The 19,796-nt window shown below is 38.0% G+C and overlaps 3 protein-coding genes across 3 annotated transcripts; 1 reads left to right on the top strand and 2 right to left on the bottom strand.

Moving 5' to 3' along the window:
• Positions 1-16: 16 nt before the first annotated feature.
• On the top strand, positions 17-7,284 carry LOC149035946 (uncharacterized). Its single transcript, XM_089190179.1, has 4 exons — positions 17-3,240; positions 4,414-4,626; positions 5,093-5,291; positions 5,640-7,284. The coding sequence occupies exons 1-4, from the start codon at positions 2,596-2,598 to the stop codon at positions 6,203-6,205; spliced, it is 1,623 nt and encodes a 540-aa protein (XP_089046305.1). The 5' UTR covers positions 17-2,595; the 3' UTR covers positions 6,206-7,284.
• Positions 6,886-14,130, bottom strand: LOC149035945 (integrator complex subunit 2-like). The gene is made up of 10 exons (XM_089190178.1): positions 13,986-14,130; positions 13,281-13,442; positions 12,356-12,619; positions 11,521-11,722; positions 10,862-10,996; positions 9,676-9,898; positions 9,116-9,232; positions 8,826-8,933; positions 8,449-8,719; positions 6,886-7,859 (listed from the first exon to the last, which is right to left on the bottom strand). The coding sequence occupies exons 2-10, from the start codon at positions 13,399-13,401 to the stop codon at positions 7,621-7,623; spliced, it is 1,680 nt and encodes a 559-aa protein (XP_089046304.1). The 5' UTR covers positions 13,402-13,442; positions 13,986-14,130; the 3' UTR covers positions 6,886-7,620.
• A 1,106-nt stretch (positions 14,131-15,236) lies between these two features.
• LOC149035944 (integrator complex subunit 2-like) lies at positions 15,237-19,588 on the bottom strand. The gene is made up of 7 exons (XM_089190177.1): positions 19,029-19,588; positions 18,155-18,368; positions 17,808-18,005; positions 17,470-17,576; positions 17,023-17,200; positions 16,335-16,623; positions 15,237-15,674 (listed from the first exon to the last, which is right to left on the bottom strand). Exons 1-7 carry the CDS (start codon positions 19,449-19,451, stop codon positions 15,377-15,379), a joined length of 1,707 nt encoding a protein of 568 aa, XP_089046303.1. The 5' UTR covers positions 19,452-19,588; the 3' UTR covers positions 15,237-15,376.
• Between the last annotated feature and the right edge of the window lie 208 nt (positions 19,589-19,796).

Here is a 19,796-nt window from a genome sequence, read left to right as displayed (position 1 = left end):
CTTTGGCAGAGAAGGTGTAGCAAAAGGCTTAGGCTTAGATCAATGATGAGTTGGTTATCGTCTTTAGTATCCCGCGCGTTTACGGTATCTTCAGCGTCTAAGCTTCCTGGTGCATCGTTTGTTTTTGGAAAGGTGCTTCCTTTATTACAACAACCATGTCGCTATGTAAGATTTGGCATGGAATATCAGCCGAATAACTTACAAAGGAAACGAAAACACGGTTACTTGGCAAGACTAAGAACTAAAGCGGGGAGAAAGATTCTGAAAAGAAGAAGAGAAAAGGGAAGAAAGTTTTTATCACACTAAAAGGATTGATTATGCTATTATACCCAATATGCAAAGTGAAAATGGCGGAACGACACATCTTAACTTGAAAGTGTTAAGCATGAGCCCAGCTGAGCAGTCACTTCACCAACATCAAGTATAGATATGACTGAAGGGTGAGAGATGATTCGAATGACTGTCAGGATTGTAGATATTATGCATCACTGAAGACTGAAATTGTCTTCTTTACACCTGCACCCCTGAGTTGTCATCATCAGTAATATCCTTAACATCATCATCATTGTTATCATTATTATTTTTATTGTCATGATCTTCAAATATGTCTGCTGGAGAATTTCTTGGAAAATAAGTCATCAGGATGGACTTTTTACTAAGTAGGAAACGTACTGAACCTTGTTGAACAAACATGTTGATCAACATGTTTTCCAACTCATCACTTAGATGATTTCTGTCATGTCACCTAATATTTCCTCAATATGTTGGATAGCTTGTTTCAATAAATTTACTTTAAAAATTGAGACAGATTTCTCATAAGTAGATGGGAAGTAGATGGGCTATTAAGGAGAGAAAGGACTGAAGCAGATTCAAGGAAGATGTAAGAAGCATTTACCATTTCGTGTAGATAGATGGGCTCTGTTCAACATCTTACTTAACAATTTAAGTATTTATTTCCAAAAGGTTCTCATGTATCCAACAATCCAGGTTAGACCCATTGAAGTCAGAATCAATAGTGTTTGCTCAGTACTTGTTATCACTGATACTGAAAATAACAAAAAGATGTAATAGTGATTCAAATCACTATGCAGGTTATTAGGAATCAAACATTTTGTACGGTGTTGTTTTCCTGTGCAATGTAACTTATCTTTTCTTTGTGCTGATCAGCCCTACTCTCATGCCACTGTGTTTTTTTTGTGGCACCTGTTATATGAGATGAGCCTGAAAAAATAACTACAGAAAACCTTGATTTTCTGGTTGTTGAATGCACAGCAGGCCTATGTTTCGCTTCTTTAGGTATCCCATGGCCTGATTAAAATAAATAGTAGTTCAGAGGCTAGTAATGATAGAGAGGTCCAATTTCATGAACTGGATATCTGATACACAAGATATTGAAACAAACTTTTGATGTTGGGTTCATAATTCAACTCAAAATTGTAATCTGTTATTTACTTTTAATGTTGAAAATATGCTGCTCTCCCAAGTGTTGTAATAAGGAGACTGTTGTCACTTGTCATTCACAATCTTTTTCATTCCTTATGATTGGTGTTGATTCTTTTATTGATAGTCTGATCATGTCTCAGTGATATGCATCTCATTATGAGTAATATTTTTGGCAGCTGACACTGCATTGTGAACAGGTGTTTTTACATATTGACAAATTTGAATATTAATTTTATCCCTTGGTTGAAAGTAGGACACTTAATCTTAACCCAAAATGTCAAACTAGCTTCACCGCATCAAGGTATCCTAACATAACCATGAAGTTATTGGTAGAAAATTCTTAAATATATTAAATGTGGAGACTTAAAAATGATGTAGCTCTGCAAGATTTCCCCATTTCTTCAAACCTGAGATTGTAGGGGTCAAATTTACTTGGTATTGCTCTGGTGCCATTAACCACTCAAGTGATTAAGTATTATTTTGTTTTCTTCACTCAAAACTGCTTAGTAACTTTATGATAATATGTGTGGGTGGTTTGCATGCAAATTGCTTTCAGACTCTCTCTAGTGTTTGAAATTCATACAAATCACCATAATTTTGCTTGTGTACCACTTTATTAGCATTTAAGTGATCATTTTTGGTCGAATTGGCCGAGATGTCTGTGAAATGATTTTCATGACTTTTCCCAGAGGAGAGTTTTGTGGAGCTCTCGTTAAAGCATCATTTGTTAGTTGTCACGTGACTCTTCATTATAAATAACACCAATTTGGCTCAGGTTACTAATCGTCGCTAATGTAGTCGTGGGAAAATATATTTTCTATTTTGCATATTTTAAAATCTCAAGAGCTAGAGTGACAGAATTTCTTCCAACCTTTCGAGAAAGTTCTGCGATATTTTTAGCACAATTTTCTTCGATGATCTCTTAACTTACGGACCACAGCGGTTTTCAAGCCAAAACTAAGACAAACAAGTACAAGAAAATACTGACGAAGGGAAATTGCGTGGATTGTAGCAAGCATCCTGAGTTGGTTATCAAGTCATGAAATGGATAATTCTAGATTTAGAAGAATAACTTTTGTTTTCGTAGTAGATAAGATGTAGTGATTTTTTTGTTGCTATCCAGCGTCGATCGCAAGTTTTCTAACTCTCGGAATGAGTGTGTCAGCAGAAAAGCAGACTCATCTAAGCGGCCATAAGTGGCACATTTCCGAACTTGAATTTAGTCCTGGTGGACTTCATCTCGCATCCAGTAGCTGGGATAAAACTTTGCGGATATGGGATCTTAGTACGCTGGAATCAGTGTTTGTCTTGAGGCATCATCGCAGCCCTGTGACCTGTCTTTCTTGGCAACCAGGAGTGGGGACCGCGGGTTGTCTTGGCGTACTTGCGTCGGGTTCTGCAGATAGTACGGTGGCTTTGTGGAGCGGGGAGACAGGCAAACTTCTGCAGTCACTTTCACCTCATAAAGGATGGGTGTTGGGTACTTCCTTCTCGAGCGATGGCACTTTACTAGCTTCTGCTGCTTGGGACAAAACTGTTTGTCTATCCGATGCGCGTACGGGACAAATGTTGCAGAAACTGACGGGGCATTCAACTGGTGTATGGACTTGTGCCTTCCAGACGAGCATCGGTGCGGGTCTACTTTGTTCAGGCGCGGATGATGGCTCCTTAAAGATTTGGGACACGCGAACAGCAAGCTCAGTGATGAGTTTGGTAGGAGGACACGAAGATAGCGTGAAATGTTGCGCTTGGTCTCCAGATGGCAGTTACATCGCCTCTGGTGCTACTGATAGCAAGGTAAAAACGTTTTTTCAAACTTTCAACTTAATGCAGAAAACATGATAATTATTTCTTATTTAAAGAGAAAGGTTACATATGAGTCGAAAGTCTAAGTTGTTTGTTATCGCCAATTGCTCGGTAATCTTTTTTGCGATCTGGCACGCGAAAGAAGTAAAGCGTGAAATTTGCTTCTACAATTTGTAGACATTTCCACTTAGTTTAACAAATGTGAGAAAGTTTTGTACGTTGAATATAATACTCCCAGCCATTTCAAGTGTAATCATAATAATAACTGTTTTGATCACTTAAATGTAGAAGTTTGACGTTTATTGTGAATTACTGTTAAGTCTTAAAAGCTTCTCTGAAGTTCCGTGTCTTGTATAATGATTTGTCAATTACACTGGCGTCAAATTACCGGGTGCAGTGGACAGTTTCTTGTTTGCAAATTGGAAGATTTTTTAAATAATTGTTCTTCGTCGTGGCACTCCTTTTCACATTTTGCTGCATTTCGCGTTTTGTCCAGTAAAACAAAGGGAATATTTAAGGAAGTGGAGCCTGAAAGAGTTCGATATTACTGTGTGAGATAGATATGTTATATATTGTTTGGCACCATTAACTTTGTGAGCCACCACTTTCGTTCTGCATTGAAGCGTACAATAGAAGCCGACCTCAAGTGATAGTTGAGTGGAACTCTTAATTATGATAAATAATTCATGGCACACTGAGCAGAAATACAAAGAGTAGAATCCCAGTGGTTGAGCCATAAAATTTTGTTAAAAATAGTTACTGGGTGGCCTTGGGAACTGATACCAAAGGGGGGCTTTTAGTTCTGCATTTTTTTTTTTCAAGTTTAACTTTAAACATTAGCTTTTTGATACACTCTATCCTTTCTCGTATGCTGGTAATGTAAACTAGTGTAGGTCTAGAATATATCCTTCCTCACTCCAATAACATGTGGAAACATAATATTTCTTTACAAGAGAGCCCCTATGTTGAGGAGAACATTTAGATTCTCACCATGATTTTAAAAAAGGAAAATGTTGGAAAGCTTGATGGGAAAATTTACCTTCCTGTCTTGAGCAAAGAGGGTATAGGTAAGAGGAATCACAAGGGTTCCTTTCCAGACCCCAATGTCCCCCTGAAGATAAAAAGTCAAGTTTTTATTGAATTATACATCTAATCTTGTGCCAGATTTCTTTGTGGGAACCAAGAAGTGGAACCTTGCTGATCAAAATCAGAGGGCATGAAGATGCTGTAAATAAGTTGCAGTTTTATCCTGTTATCAGTAGCAAATCAGTGCCACTGATTTTTTCTGTTGGAGACAATTCATGCCGTGCATGGCATCCATTGAGGAAGCGTGGAAAACAGCTTCAGATGATCAAACAGCACAGGGTGGGATCAGAGGTGATGTCTGAGACTATAAAGTCAAATTTGTGATTGGATGTTTCCTTACTATTTCTGTGGATACTTAGTAGAGGCTGCAGGGTCCATTGCAAAGAGGCACCTTTGCTCCCAACAAAAAATGATAACTCATGTTAATTACACTTCTTCACAGAAAATTATTTTGGATAGGTAGATATGGATATCTATAGGTACCTCTCTAAGTGGCACAGTTTACTTTGTTGGGTATGATGTCTCACTGTCACTTATAAGTTGCTGGCCAAAATCACCATTTACTTTCTGAGTATGGCCTACAGTATTCTGCTGGAATATTCCTTTGATTCCTTTATCAAAGACAAAAAATTAGCCACCTATTTTAATTATAAAGCTGCTTACTTCAAAACTTAATTCCAATAACCATTGTTAGGGCAGTCTTTGAACTTTATAGTCAAAGAGGGCAGCTAAAATGTTTTCTTTTTCTGTGTTGAAGGTGGAAGCCCTTTCTCTGTCCCCAGATGGGACTCTATTAGCTACAGGTGCTCGTGACAAAGACATCATTTTGTCTTCATTGGATGTCTCTCTGACTGAGGTTGATGCACTTCCTATTGAGGATCAGAATGAAGCTGCAATAAACTATGGCGCTACACTGTGGAAGAAGTACACCCGTAAAGTTATGCAGAGAATACTTTGTAAGTGACAATCTACTGTGAGACCAATAGTACAAAACGCAAAAATCAAAGTTAATTAACCCTTACCATAATATCAGCTTTGCAAAGAAAGAATAAAATGGCTGGTATTAACCTTATAGTTGGCTGATGCATTTTAGATCAAATGTCAAATGTAAATTTTTTTGGGTGTGTGGTTCAAATGCTGTGTAGTAGGTGTGCAACAGAATGGTAGAAGAATTGACAACATTGTTGCCTCCAAATAAGTACCTCAAGTTTGGCATACTTAACATATCTTGTGTATTGTTTTAAATTTATATTGATAGTCTGTATTTATGGGATTTCTCCTGACAGTATCTGTCTCTGTTTTAGGTGAACCTGGTGTAGGGACCGATGAAAATGATGACTTTTCTCAATCTTCAAATAATCCCAAAAACACAGCATCCTTGGTTGGACGTGCCGTGAACAGGACTGAAAGTAAAGCAAAAGAAAATTCTGTGGAGAAAGCAGTGATACATGTAAATGAAGTTGATAAAGATGCTCAGTCTGATGGTGTGTTACGAGAGCAGAGAGCAAGACTGCGCAAAAGTTCACGACCTGAGACCCCTTTAACCAATGGTCCTGTAAACAATTCAACACATGAGATAGATGAAGTGCGACAACAACTGCGACATGTAAAGCTTGACAATCCCATGCAAAATGGGGTAACGAATGGTCATCAGTATGCTGACACAAATGGTCAGTTTTCCCATTTTAATTCTTTTGACAAAGGCCAGACAGGAATAGACGAGAATGGTGAGTCATCACCCAAGAGAAATGGATATCATAGCCATGGGGACAGCTCAAGTGCTGGCAGCAGCAGTTACTGTGGTGACATAGAGGATGTTGCCAAGGATATGTATGATTTGGCAAATGGTGGAGAGGATGCCAGACTTTAGACAGACCAGTTATTTCCAATTTTCTAGGTCTGAGATGCACCAGATTTCAAAAAAGTATTGTCTCGTAACAATAAAGGAAGAGTAATGACTGATTTGAATCAGCAGATGTTGAACAATAATCAGACTCTTTTTGACAGTGAATCTTGATAGCTTAGTGTACTGTGGTTGTAAAATATAGTTTAATACAGTTCTTAAATCAACAAGGCTCAAAAGTTTCAACTTGGCATAAACATACATTACATGTGGTGGTTAGTAGTGTAATGACCAATTTCTAGCATTTTTGGAAGCTAAAATGTCTGTTAAACAAATCAGAGGAAGCATGCAGCATACAAATTTTGATATACAACTTTTCAACATCATTCAATATCATGGAGTAGCCAGAGGTAAAACTCCTCCAAATCCATGGAAAAGCTCAATCTCTGACACATAATTTTGGTGCTGGTTAGAGTTCATATGCAAGGTAATTTTAGCAACCTACCGGTAATTCATTGCTGCCACTTTCGAAAAGAATTTCTCAGCTCTTAATCAAGGCTGGATGAAAGTTTTTCATTATAATAATTACCATCACCATGATTGTACATTAATAATTTCTTATTACCCCATTTTTTAAGAATAAGCTGTTATTGGACCATGTAAAGTTTGTGTAAATTCCCCATTGAAATTTAAGTCTTTAATAACCATTTACCATGCCGGTAGGATGTAAATATATTTAATACATGAAATTACAAAGCCACAAGTAAGGAATACTTACATTTGCTAGTACATGTTTTAATGTCCATTTCTTTGTTTATTGTATTTAAAGTTTTTTTAAATTGTTGGTTTTTTTATATCTGGCATAATGCATGCAACATCAAACTCCTAGTCTTTCACCTTGAGAACTAAATGTGGCTGCCTGTTGATAGGTTAACTATGATGCTACATATGGCAAAGATTCATATTACACAGGAAGCTTCCAATATTACTTTTTTCAGAGTTCTATCTGATCCTACTTGGACAGTTGGTAAATAGAGCTGTTAGCCTTTGTAGAAATTTATTTATTGTGAGCTTTATGTGAAATAAAAATGAACACATTTGCCTTATATGCCATTTGCAGAACTGTTCAATGGTTGTTAACAGGATTAAAGGACATTTAAAGCTATTGACAGAGAATAGCATGTAGCAAAAACCTTTTTGTTGCAGAGGTGATGTTGCTATCACACAAGCTCACTCTAAAAACTTCCTCTTGCAGTTCCATTTCGCATCCAAGCCAGGCATTGACCCTCTTTCAACAAAACTGACTGATTATTAATACACTGGTGATGAGAGGATAAGTTAAAATTGACCATCATTTGACTTCATGTCCTGACCTGGCTTGACACCTCATGCAGTATTACTACCGGGACTTCTTCAGTGTTGAATGGATTGTCCTGCTCCTGTTACTGCTCACAGTTATGTTGCTTTACTACTGCAACATTTGTTACTTCAAGAAATGTTTTTTCAATGGCATGACAAAGGGCTGTATCAGTGTTCTCAACTGCACCCTCTAATGTACCTTTATGTTCCTGGGTCAAATTGCTTGGCAACCAGGAGTCATCTGTAAACCCATGATCCTCTTGGTCAGCCAGTTCCTGCTGTTGTTCCAAAGACAGTTGATTTAAGAGAGATCCTGGAGTACCTTGAATGAAAGATGAGAAACAGTGGAATGAAAATTGGTAGGAAACTAGAAATATGACCTTGATTGTGAACAAGAATAGGAAAAAATTTATAAACCCAGTAACCTGTTAACGCTGAAGCTTATCCTGGTTCCAAGAGCACACACAGGGTCTGGTATGCTGGTAAACTCCCCTTCCCTTCTCTCTCTCCCCCCCCCCCCCCCACACTTTGTAAGTTTCCCTTAGAGGAAAGAGGCACTGTGAGATTTCAGTGTCGTGCCCAACAAAAACAACACTGTGACCTAGCCAGGTGTGGAACCAAGACCTCTCAATTACAGGATAGTAACCACTGGATCACTTTGTCTCCAAAAAATAGTCATATAACAAGTAATATGACATGAAGCTCTGTCTAAAAGTTCTCCACACCTTGGCCTGTTGGTTGGTTGCTATAGGTAATTTTTTTCATTGCCCAGTAAGTGATGTTTTGTTTTAAAATCACAAACAAATAGTACATGTTTGTATAACCCTGTAAACAACTACGAAGGTTTTATTAGATGGTTTCTGATGTGCAAAAATCACTATTACAGAAATGTAAGAGTGTGGAAGTCTTACCAAGAGTAAAGGCAGCAGATGCTGATGCATGAGAGACTGCCACACGACCAAGCTCCAACAGAAACCCAGTAGCCTCATCACACAGAGGTGGGAATGCATGGCAAAATCTCACCAGGGCAGGGAGGGCAGGTGTGAAAAATGGTACACGCTTGCCAGACGGGAGTGTGGCTAGAAGAGAGCTGAGCCGACTGAGAATGTATTTGGCCACACCCATGGCTTTAGGAAGGGGGAACTGTAGGCACAGGTATGAGGCAAGCTGAACTGCAAACAACTGCAACAACAAAAGTAACAACATCTTTGAAAAAAGCTCAAAATTATTTTAAATATTTTCAATCTCTTACAGAACAACATACACTCAGGCTGTTAAACAGTCCTACCTGTTTTTCAAGTTGTGGTTGGTTTATGAGCTCTGGAATAAAATCTAAACAAATGTGCATAGAAGGGATGCCAGCCACTGTCACTGGGAGAAGTTCTACTGGGTAACCCTACAAGAGAAACAAGTGCTGTTCAGTCCATAGTATGTTTAAGATATCACTTACTCCCATTCATCCTTCCTTATTCCTTAATTTTATTAACAGTTATGAACAATGCATTTAGAACTGTTATAAGGTTGAAATACGAAAACATCCGAATGACACTGTGAGCCACCTTTGAGTTTATCTCAAACCTGGAAATGCACAAGTTTGGCAATATCAGGAACAGCAATAAACATCTGATGTAGCTGTGAGCACACACGACATTGGACTTCATGCAGCACTGCTGATCCACTGCAGCCTGGTTGATCCTAAAGAGGTGAAGAAATTATCATTGGATTCTTTCCTGAAGAGTAGTTAAACATATAGGAATTTTGCATTACATCACAACCACAACACCCTTGCACTGATAAGTTTTTCTTTTCTCATCACCACTACTTGCTTAGTAATTTTATTTGTGAGGAGAGGTTGAATATTAACATCTGCTGAACTCAGGGTGAACTATAGTTTTACTTCAAAATGCTTGAAAGACTACAACAGCACCAGAAAAAAACAAAACAAAAAACAAACAAGCAAAATAACACCATAACAAAAAAAGCTTGTGATGTTACACAAATTTTATCCATTTAAAACTGAGGAAGCTCTCCTAAAATCCTGAAAAATAATGGCCCTGGAGTATTTTGTGCTTACTTTGGTTCTAAAGTTGATCAGTTTGCTTGTTTTTTAACTAACAAACATTGAGATTTCAACAAACCTGATCCTGAGGTGTTTTGACACAAACTTCTAGTAAAATCTGAATGGCTGCACTTTCTTGTGCTGTCACCAAAGCAGCCCGTAGCTCTTCTCGTTCTTGTTCAACAGCTAACCCTTCAGTTCTTGATGCAGGATGTGCTTGGAGGTACTGACTTAAAAGGGCCCTTGAGCCTGCCAGGTACCCCATGAGGACTCTCACCAAAAGATCAAATAATGGTGGGCATCTGTCATAATAAGATGATTTTCATTTTATTGAAACTTGGACACGTGGCTGAGTGTTGTTCCTAGATTTAGTAGAAGTATGATATGGTATTTTATTTATCCACATTACACGGATGAATACAAGACTTGTTTAAAGCTGAACATGCCAAATTATTATAAATCCAGTACATACCAAGATGGAGAAATATATATATACAAAGATATAAAAATAAGAATATAAGAAAATCAATAATCATAAGAGGAAATGTAACCATATAGAATTATGTACAAAAGTTACAATTACTCTCAACTCTGGTTGTCAAATTGACCTCATCCAGTATTGACTTAAAAATGTTAAGAGATGGAGCTCTCCTTACTTAGTCAGGCAGACTGTTCCATAATCTTGAGATGATGTAATGATATGACCTATGTATAAATCTACTGCTATAGGTAGGCTGATTAAGCTTGCAAAAGTCTCTGAGGTGGTATTTATTGTTATGAAATAAGAACATCTCCTTAATACTATTTGGCCCCATATTGTATAAGCATTTGTCAAAAAGGGAGAGAGCATGAAAATATCTACAATATCCGACATAGGTAAGTAGGTCACTATATGAGGTTGACTTAGCTATGATCAAAAGAGTTCTAATAGCGTACTGATTAGTAAGTTCCAGTTTATTAGAAAGACCAGTTGATAACCCAGCTAAGACTGGAGCACAGTATTCTAGATGTGGCAAGATAAAGGCCTTGTAAATATTAACCATCCCTTCTGATGGTATGAATTTATGAACTCTCCTAAGAGCACTAACTTTAACATTAACCTTTTACATACAGATTTAATATGGGCTTTAAAGATAGGGAGCTGTCAGTGGTTAGACCTAGTCACTTCATATCGTGTACCACCTCCAAGGGTGGCCTAGTACAGTCAGTGAACAATTATTTTGGTTCTATCATAACATAATTGTTCTTTTCTTACAGATACATACCTGAACACTCTTCTGTCACATCTAAGCACAGTCAAAGGATCTTTCATAATGTCTTCATCTGTGTACAGTTGAGGAGTAAGATGAAGGACAGGAGTCTCTGCTGGACACAGCATGTTGACAGTGGCCAACCACAATCTGTTGTTGAGGAAATCATAATTATGGTAAGGTTACAACAACTCAAGACATATAGTCTTACATATTCTACCTCTTTTTGAGTTATCTTAGTTACCAAACTAAACGTTTGTAGTCTCATTCATGCTGAATTTGACTGAAAATACATGTATTCTATTGACCATTTGGACGAAAATCCTGTTTTCCACCTTAACCTACTTAGCTCTCATTTCAAAAGTATTGAAAAGATGTCCCTCTGAGTTTTTCCATAATATTAACAACCATTGGTAGATGGAAAAGTAAAGAAGGTATAACTACTATTAATGGTCAATTGTATACCTACTAAACCTAATTTAGTGGATTTCCACAGAATAGACTTTAAATTTTTTACAGCACAAAAAAACTGCATTATAAAAGAAAGAAGTAGATCTCTAGAAATGTCAAGAACTTATAGCTAAGGCAGTGTCTCTAAGCATTATCTGTATAGTGTCACATCAATATACAAATTGAGGAAAAGTCAAAGGTACTGTAGCCCAAAGAAACCTTACTTGCGAGGTATAACAGTGTTAATTTTTGTCCAAAGTTCACAAGACAGAGTTTGCACCCGCCGGGGGACCCCAGGCTTCAATAAACTGGGTAAAGCTTGAACCAGTACATCCATATAAGGAATCAGAGCACTAGGCTCTAGTTGTAACAGTCTTTTAAGCAGCAGAAGAGCAGAACAGGGATTGTCTGGCAGCAAGCTAAATGCTGTTGGAAAAAAAAGTGATCAACACATTCATGGCCCACTGAAAAAAGGTTTATGAAGGAAATATTCTCCAATTGGAAAGCCTACATGAATTAATCTATATATTATTAACAGTTGGCGCAAAGCAAGATTGTTCCACTTCTGTCATTTTCTGTGACAAAGAAAAGGGTCTCAAGCACTCTTAAACTTCTTAAGTAACAAATCTGACCCTATTGAAAAATAAGACAACAGCTGTCCTTCTAGAGGGACCTTACATAACATATTGCTGACCAGTTCCTCTTTGATTCAATTACTGTCAAGAAATCTTCCCTTAAAATTATCTTACAGCTGATATAATTAACCTGCATATTGTTACTTGGACATTAATTTAAATAGCTGGGTTTTGAAGGTCATATGCATATGAAAACTTGTAATTTGTCCCTCGTTGGTAATTTTCACTGCAAGGGTTTATTTCTCTGCGGAGCCATGCAATCCCCAGATGGGTATCAAAACTTTTTACCTTAACTGTCTGCCAGATCATTTGCACTTAATTATGAGAAAAAAATGTTATCATGGCCCTTGTGGCTGACCATGAATTTTAAAGTCCTGAGAGTTAAAGGAGTACTCCAAATTACTTTCAATTTTTCAAGGCATACCTTCTTTTAAACAAGGAGGTGAACATTGGACATGAAGCAATGGTGAGGCTGCTGATAAGTGTGGAGCAGTGAATACCTCTTCCTGTCTCAGCCAGTCATCCACTAAACACAGGTGTGGCAAGTGAGTGTTGATCAGCTGCAGTAGGGGAGCATACAGACCCCGGAATTCTCGACGACGTCTCCTAGCCTGCTCCAGCAGATGCTTGATGGGTATTTGTGACAGCAACATGGGTGACAGCCACTGAGGCTGAATATTGTTGGAAACTGAAGGTAAAATCAGTAGGTTGGTTTTCTGACACATTCTAGCTGATCATTGCTGATGACTGTATACAACTCATTCCAGCATGTTCCTAAACAATATTGTGTTAGAGGGTCTTGAAATAACTAGGACCTGTTTCTCAGTCTTTACTAAACAGGTAAGTCTTTCTAGCCATATGAATAGTTACAGTTAAGACTCATCAGAGCTTCCGCAGCAAGAAACCTTTACTGGTCCAAAGCACACACTTCCTTTGCTACTTGATCAGTTTCTCTGACAGTTTGCTAATACCCATTTAATTTCACTGGCAGAGAGGCATTCATTTAATAACAACTAAGTGTCCTATAAAAGAACACAATACAGTGACCTAGCTGGGGCTGGAACCAGCACCTCTTGATAAGGAATCCAGTGGCCCAAGCAAGAAGTAACTTCAACCACCTCTTTCTTTAACTGAAAGATTGACTAATTCTTTGGTTGTCACTATGGAGAAGTAGTTACCATGATGTAAAGGTTTGTTTCTAAAGGACATGCATGCATTTTAATTGACATCATTTTACATGTAAGAAAAAAAACCTGCCACTCATGAAGACTTTAAGGTGAAGATAAGGATTGAACAGATCTTATCAGCCTTTACAGAGCCAACATATCTTACTGGGGTCACTGCCTTACCTAAAGACTTCATATTTGAAAGAAGACAGTCCTGGTATGTTAGAACATAGTATAACATCAGAATCTGAGATGTGAGATGAGATGACAGTTCTGTGGCCACATACACAGAGCTTCTCCTCATTGATTCTAAAGGAAGTCCATGGATTCTGAATGCAGTTCCTTCTTCCTGGAGATTTCCAAGATCAGAAAGGATGTCAGCATCAAAAATTTGATGGGAAATTTGGGTGATAGTACTCCTGAATAGGACTTTTATCAGTGAAAGTGACAACTCAAGCAGTTAGTTGTCAGAAGGATTTCCCTCTAAACAGATTATCACTTTCAGCTTTGTTGGGGAAATGCCAGTTAATAACAGATGTGCTTTTCATTCTATTTTGAGAAACTTTCACGAAGGCCAAAGCTAGGCTCAAACTCTACAAGAAAATTAATTAGCCTATTAAAAAGACACCACAAACTAAGAAAAAGCCTAATCAGCTTCAATGTCAGAGATTAAGTGTTTGAATTCATTCATTCAATTCAAACACCTTTCAAATCATTAGAAATATTCAAAAAAATGGTAAAAAGTAAATCTTTCATACAAAAATTCCTATCTTATATTTGGGGTGACAGCAATTATTGCAATTTTCAATATCACATGTCCACTTAGATGCTTTAATCAGCAAGTTAGAAACTCAAAAACTGTAGAACTAAAATGAACAAGGTTATCACATGCCTGGGATTCTGCAGCAAAGACTGACATAACTTCAGAATCTGTAAATCCACGCAGAGTGAAAGTAGCTTCTTTGTACTTAGTTGATTTGGATGTGGGATTGATGACAGAATGTACAAAGGCTTCAAGAAGAGGTACGACTAGAGGGTGAAGAGGAGTGGTACAACAACAGATCTGCCTAAACACCCAGTCCTAAAAAAGTTGATTGTAAATCACATTCTCAGTAAACCCTTTTGTTTCCTCCTTTAGCATAGACAATACATGTACAACTTGCTCAATTTTTCTGGAAAGGAGGCTATTTCTATTTAAATCTATTTACCCCAGCAAAACCAGATTTATCAGTTCAGCCAAACCTCATAAATAGGAAGCACCCTGAGTAAGATTTATTTTAATGTTAAATATATTTAATCTCTTACAGGGGCTTGTCATCACCATCCTGATAGTGAATATAAAAAAGAAATTTTCAATGTTCTTTTTTGGTGGTCAAGGTGACTTCATTGGCACAGAGGAAACCTTTTCCTGTCTGCAAGGTGATTATTAAGACTAACATGCTGTTGGCTATTGTATCTCTTTTATCCATAGAAGGAACACTGTTACTGACTGGAACTGACAGCAACACAGTGAACCAGTGGAATGACAGAACTGACAGAAACTTCTCACAAAGGAAGGTGTAGTAATGTAAGGTATGGCAAGTCTCCAAGTGCCCATTCATACTTGGGAGTTGAAAGAGAGATACTGCAAGAGTCTTACCCAAGAACAAAACATAATGGCCCAATCAGGCCTCAACACTGCACTTTTAGATTCAGCATGCAAACAGTTACCCCATTGTCTCTGCAATAACTGCATACTCATTCAATTGACAATTGAAGTCTAACCTTGACAGGAACTGCATGCTTTGTGAATGCTCGTGACCGCAGCAACTGATGAATGCAGTGAATTGGAAGGAATCCTGTATCCTCTGAACTCAGCTGTGGTGTGACGGGAACTGTCACAGCATGAGCTGTCACAACCTATCACAATATGGGTCAGTCTATGTAACAGTTATAATTTTATACCCAAATTTGTCATGCTGAGTGTCTGTGTTTTAATAAACATATTTGGTAGCTATCTTCACAAGTTATTCACAACAAATTAAATTAAAGCTGCTCTGTGTTCTAGGATTGTCCACTACAGACTTCAGGCTTTTGTACTTTATGGTGGTTTAAGTGCATAATCTCTCCACCCATGGCTACAGGTCATACCTAACTAAAGATTTTTTCTGTTTTTCATAGGTTATTTACTATGCTTGAGGTCTTGAGTATGGCCCAAGGACTTTGGACTGAGCCATAGTCTGTCTTGTAAAAAGCTAGGCCAATTACAAGTGTGCAATTAGCCAATCAGATTCAAGGATTTAAGATTTTGGCACCCTGGGATGCCTCAGAAAAAATAAATTGCAAACCTTCTCAGGAAATATTTCCTGTGTGAAAAGAGTTTTCATTCTTGTCAGCGAGCCCAGCCTGATATTCATCCCAAGAACAGAACACACAAGATCAGCAATGGCTTCCACTTGACTAGCATGAAAGTGAATGGCTATTAGCAGAAGAATCTCTCCAAAGGATGCATGTACACCACTTGCTGCTTCATAGTGAGCTTCCTCTTTTGACAGCCACTTTATCCAGTGGGTAGCAATCTGTTCATGCTCTGGTGAACTGATCACAAAATTGTATCTTTATGAAAAACACCTGTAAACTAATGCCACCCATCATTAGGTGAAGTGTGACTCTGATAACTCCTAATGGAGTGATTACAGATTCAGTGATGCTCTTATTGATTAAATCAAGAGTTGACATTAAAGATCAAATATTTCATGCCCTGGTCAGCAACAATTTTTGGGATTTTTTCTAAGACCTCAACCAGTAGCCAAAGTAGTGTTGGCCCGTCACTTGTACCTAGGCCCTCCCTGAGGGAAACTACATCCGGGCTCGCCAACTATTGTTGTTGTTGTAACACGAAGTGCTCGTGGTCAAGCTCAGGAATAAAGACTGTGTTCATTGAGCCCTCGATATTGTTTGAGTCGTCTGTACTGCCTGACAGTAGTAGGATAATTCTAAACAGTTGGGCTTTGAACTGTGTAACATATTGATTACCATTAAAGTGAAGGCAGATGGGCAAATGTTCTCTGATTCAAATCCTCCACTCTGTCATTCAATAAGACTTTCTTATTAGCAGTGTGACCTTAACTTATTTACTCCACCTTACAAACAGCACACTGATTTGCCTTTCAATAACTCTTGACATTTTAAAAATCTATCTAGTTTTTCCAATTATCACCGCACAGTTGCTAAATCTATTTGATGTAAACCACTCACCTCATTATGTTGGTACAGACCAGAAGGGTACACAGGCCAACCACAACAAACCTCACCCCGGCAGCAGTGGGAGGAGGGTGACATGTTACCAGCCGGAGCAATGCTTCTGATTCCTGTGAGGTTAGTTTCATACCAGCCAATCTTTTGAGGGCACAGTACAGCCGCAAGAGTGCTGTGCCTTGGATCACACCATCATCACTAATCTCTACTGTTTCAACAGTTTCTAAGTTCATGTGGGAAGTTTCAGAACTCTCTTCTGTGATTTCATAATCCGTGCTCACCTCCATTGCTGAAATATATGTAGGTAAATTCATTGGAAAGTTAATTAAACTAATCAACAAATCTTTCCAAGCTTTATGCCTCACTACTGTTGGAGCTAATCTTAGGTTCCAGTATCATGTAGAAATTAGAATATTACATTTGCCTCTGAACTAAATGTTAGTTGATCTCTATTAACTCAACAACAAGTCATTAAGTTTCACTGACACTTTTCCACTGCCCATTTTTATTATTAGGGAGAGGGGACCACTGTGAGAGTTACGTATCTTGCCCAAACACACAACACTAGGACTTTGCCATTGTGTGAAACAGGAATTGCCTCATCCAGAGTCCAGATTGCCAGCCACTGAGCCACTACATCTGACCCTCAACTGGCTGATAACATTTGATGGATGATTAATGGAATCACCTTGAAGTATTTCTAATGTTTCTTCATCTTCCTGTCTAACATCATCTCCTGCCACAAAATCCTTCACACTTGAATTGCTGTTCTCTGACCTTGCTCCTTTTTTTGTTCCACTTGGAACCAAAGATGACATCTCCTTCAGTAACTGACTTCTCAGAGAAGCCAAGATTGATGTACTGGACTAATGCAAAAGGGTAAAGTCAAACTATAACTCAAAACATCTTTAATAGCAATGATGGTTGCAGCCACAAAAAAACAGATAAGTAAAAATTGATTTCATAACAAAACAATAAAAACATTTTTAAAAATAACAGCAACTTGTATAAGATACTAAAAAACTTGAAAGTGGATGACTCTTTTTCCACATGAGTTGCAGCAAATAGGAAGGAAAAAACAAGAAAAACTGTGGTTAAATCCAGTTTCAAGCACATTTTTATTTGGTTTCCATACCTTTTGTCCAATCCTAACAAAGGAAGAAAACCAGTTCCTAGCTTTTGTATCTCCTCCTAAAAGAAGGCCGCTGAGAAATGCCACAAGATCACTTGAACTCAAAGAACCTTGATTCATAACACAAGAAAAGACATCAAATAAAAGTTGCAAAATATTAAATTTAGATCATGTGGTGTGATCATTCAGTCTGAAGTAGTTCTTAACAGGACTTTTGATGGGGACAGTGACTAATGGTTTTATACAGCAGAAATAATTATCCCTGCACTCTGAAGTTGACTTTTGACCAGTTTGTGATCTGAAGTATAAATTAAATTAATTCTCCACAGAAAAGTCCTTACCACTGCTGTCCACACCAAAGTCAAGAATAAGAGCCACAGCAAGACCAGGCATATGACACAGTCTAAGTGCCTCGGAATGCATAGTAAAGGCAGAGCTGGGGTTCATTGCACATAGCTGTCTTAGAGCTTGAGTTCGCACCAGACCACCTAAACTACCTTCATCTTGTACTTCACCATGCTCAAGAAGTGACTTGCACACTAAAACAAAAGCATGTAAACACAGTTAAATTAACTGTTTTCTATATCTGTATTAACTGTTTAGGGTTTTTTCAATATGACATCTAAGTTCTAAAATTTTCTAACAATATCTTTGCACGGGACTACATTAATCCTGAAACAAGTGTCACCTTGTTCAAAGCTGTCAGGAGCATTAGCCACCAATCGACACAATAACCAAGGACCCTGCTTGACCCTGAGGAGAGCCTCTGCAAGCTGGTTTAATGCAAGAAGTGAGGGCAGCTCAGCTTGTCCAATGCAAATCACATCTGATACTTCCTCCAGGTAAACTTCACTTTCAAAAAGTTCACACTTCTCAGGAATGAACTCTTGTCTCACATCCACCTTCAGATAATTTTACATACAGTTTGAACATGAATTCCATTTTCACAGTTATTATTTTTGTACTGAAAATAAAGAGCCTCTTGATATGAGCCAAGTGATCTAACTGGTCTAGTCATTAGTAATTATCCTTACAGTCTGCTATACAACTCTTTCAATATGAGTTTGGAAAATTTGGCATTGGATTGAGTAAAAATCCCTTTATTGACATTTTTTTTGTTCTCCTTACTTTTCCACCCAATATTTTATTGACATTGTATTGATATTTTAAGGAGAAATTCTGTCTTGGTCACTTAAAGGAGTTCAATGGTTAATCATCGCAATGCAATATTTATAATTTCAGAGGTGAAAGGCGATAGGAAGAAGCCCAAAGAAAACTCTAAGAAAAAAAATCATTGTCAACAACTTGCACTAAGAACTCTGAGGGAATAACACTTGGGAGTACTACACTTAGGGATTGTGCTTTTGCTCATGCTGCTCCTGCATTACTGAACTCACAGCCATTACCGATGAGATCCTGTGGCAGCCTAGCCACTTTTCAGAAACAAACCCAAAAAATTTCTCTTAAGAAAAGCATTCAGTAATAGTTTATAATACTTAATGTACAGTACTGCATTTAGCGCTATATATTTAATGTTTTATTCATTTATTTATACCAATTACCTGGCTCATAATACGAAGGATCTCACTCAGAACCAATCTAAGACGCCTTGATGGTTCACTGCGTTCAAACTCTAGCGCAAGACCATTTTGTAAGGACTCAACTAAAACACTGGAGCTTGTACTACCGCCAACCTTTTTTCTCAGCTGCTGCTCTTTTAAAGCATCTTGCTCAAGGAGACTAAAATCCACAGACAACAACGCCACAATGGAATTAACTACTTCTAAACCAGACAAGAGTTTCTGTACTTCCTTACGCGCTTCTGTCCACTTTGCACTTTCGTCTACTGGAGAGCAGAGAGCCATTCGGACCAAACAAGGCAGCAGAGGTCTTAGATCTTCCTCTCTCAAACTTGAAAGTTCACTCACGCTCACTGCACGTATCGCCTGAAAAGCTTGTGAAGATGGTATCTCCGGCAGCATCATTTTTACAGTAGATTTCTCACTGTGTAACTAATGCAATAAAACGGTAAAACGGCGAGGAAGAAATACTGTACTTCTAAAGTCTTTTCCAATCTGTTGATCCGCCATCTTTGATCTTAATTTTGTACCAGGCTTCGTCGGAGAGCATGATTGGTTCCCACTCTCGCTCTGTTAGAACAACTCTGCTCATGTCGTTAGTCAATTATGCGGCGTATGGAATTCTGCATTTCTTCCTCGTAGACATTACTCAAAAGTGACCAGCTTTCAGGTTATCGGGAAATTTAAGGATTTAATCTGTTAGCAACAAACCTGGAAATAGCTGACACAATTTTACATAATATACTTTTA

Source organism: Pocillopora damicornis, chromosome 12 (assembly GCF_964200805.1).
Source record: "Pocillopora damicornis chromosome 12, jaPocDami1.2, whole genome shotgun sequence".
NCBI classification, from domain to species: Eukaryota; Metazoa; Cnidaria; class Anthozoa; order Scleractinia; family Pocilloporidae; genus Pocillopora; species Pocillopora damicornis.
This window is presented reverse-complemented; position numbering and strand designations above follow the sequence as displayed.

What these genes read in the sequence shown, in the direction of transcription:
- LOC149035945 (XM_089190178.1), bottom strand. Translation starts at nt 13,401, where the DNA reads ATGAGGAGAAGCTCTGTGTATGTGGCCACAGAACTGTCATCTCATCTC. An exon ending in TTCAAATATGAAGTCTTTAG is followed by an intron (nt 12,620 to 13,280) that starts GTAAGGCAGTGA and finishes TTTTACCTTCAG; the next exon opens with TTTCCAACAATATTCAGCCT. An exon ending in CCAAACTTGTGCATTTCCAG is followed by an intron (nt 8,934 to 9,115) that starts GTTTGAGATAAA and finishes TTTCTCTTGTAG; the next exon opens with GGTTACCCAGTAGAACTTCT.
- LOC149035946 (XM_089190179.1), top strand. Translation starts at nt 2,596, where the DNA reads ATGAGTGTGTCAGCAGAAAAGCAGACTCATCTAAGCGGCCATAAGTGG. An exon ending in CTGGTGCTACTGATAGCAAG is followed by an intron (nt 3,241 to 4,413) that starts GTAAAAACGTTT and finishes ATCTTGTGCCAG; the next exon opens with ATTTCTTTGTGGGAACCAAG. An exon ending in AGCACAGGGTGGGATCAGAG is followed by an intron (nt 4,627 to 5,092) that starts GTGATGTCTGAG and finishes TCTGTGTTGAAG; the next exon opens with GTGGAAGCCCTTTCTCTGTC.
- LOC149035944 (XM_089190177.1), bottom strand. Translation starts at nt 19,451, where the DNA reads ATGATGCTGCCGGAGATACCATCTTCACAAGCTTTTCAGGCGATACGT. An exon ending in TCCTGACAGCTTTGAACAAG is followed by an intron (nt 18,006 to 18,154) that starts GTGACACTTGTT and finishes CTTTTGTTTTAG; the next exon opens with TGTGCAAGTCACTTCTTGAG. An exon ending in TTGTTAGGATTGGACAAAAG is followed by an intron (nt 17,201 to 17,469) that starts GTATGGAAACCA and finishes CTTTTGCATTAG; the next exon opens with TCCAGTACATCAATCTTGGC.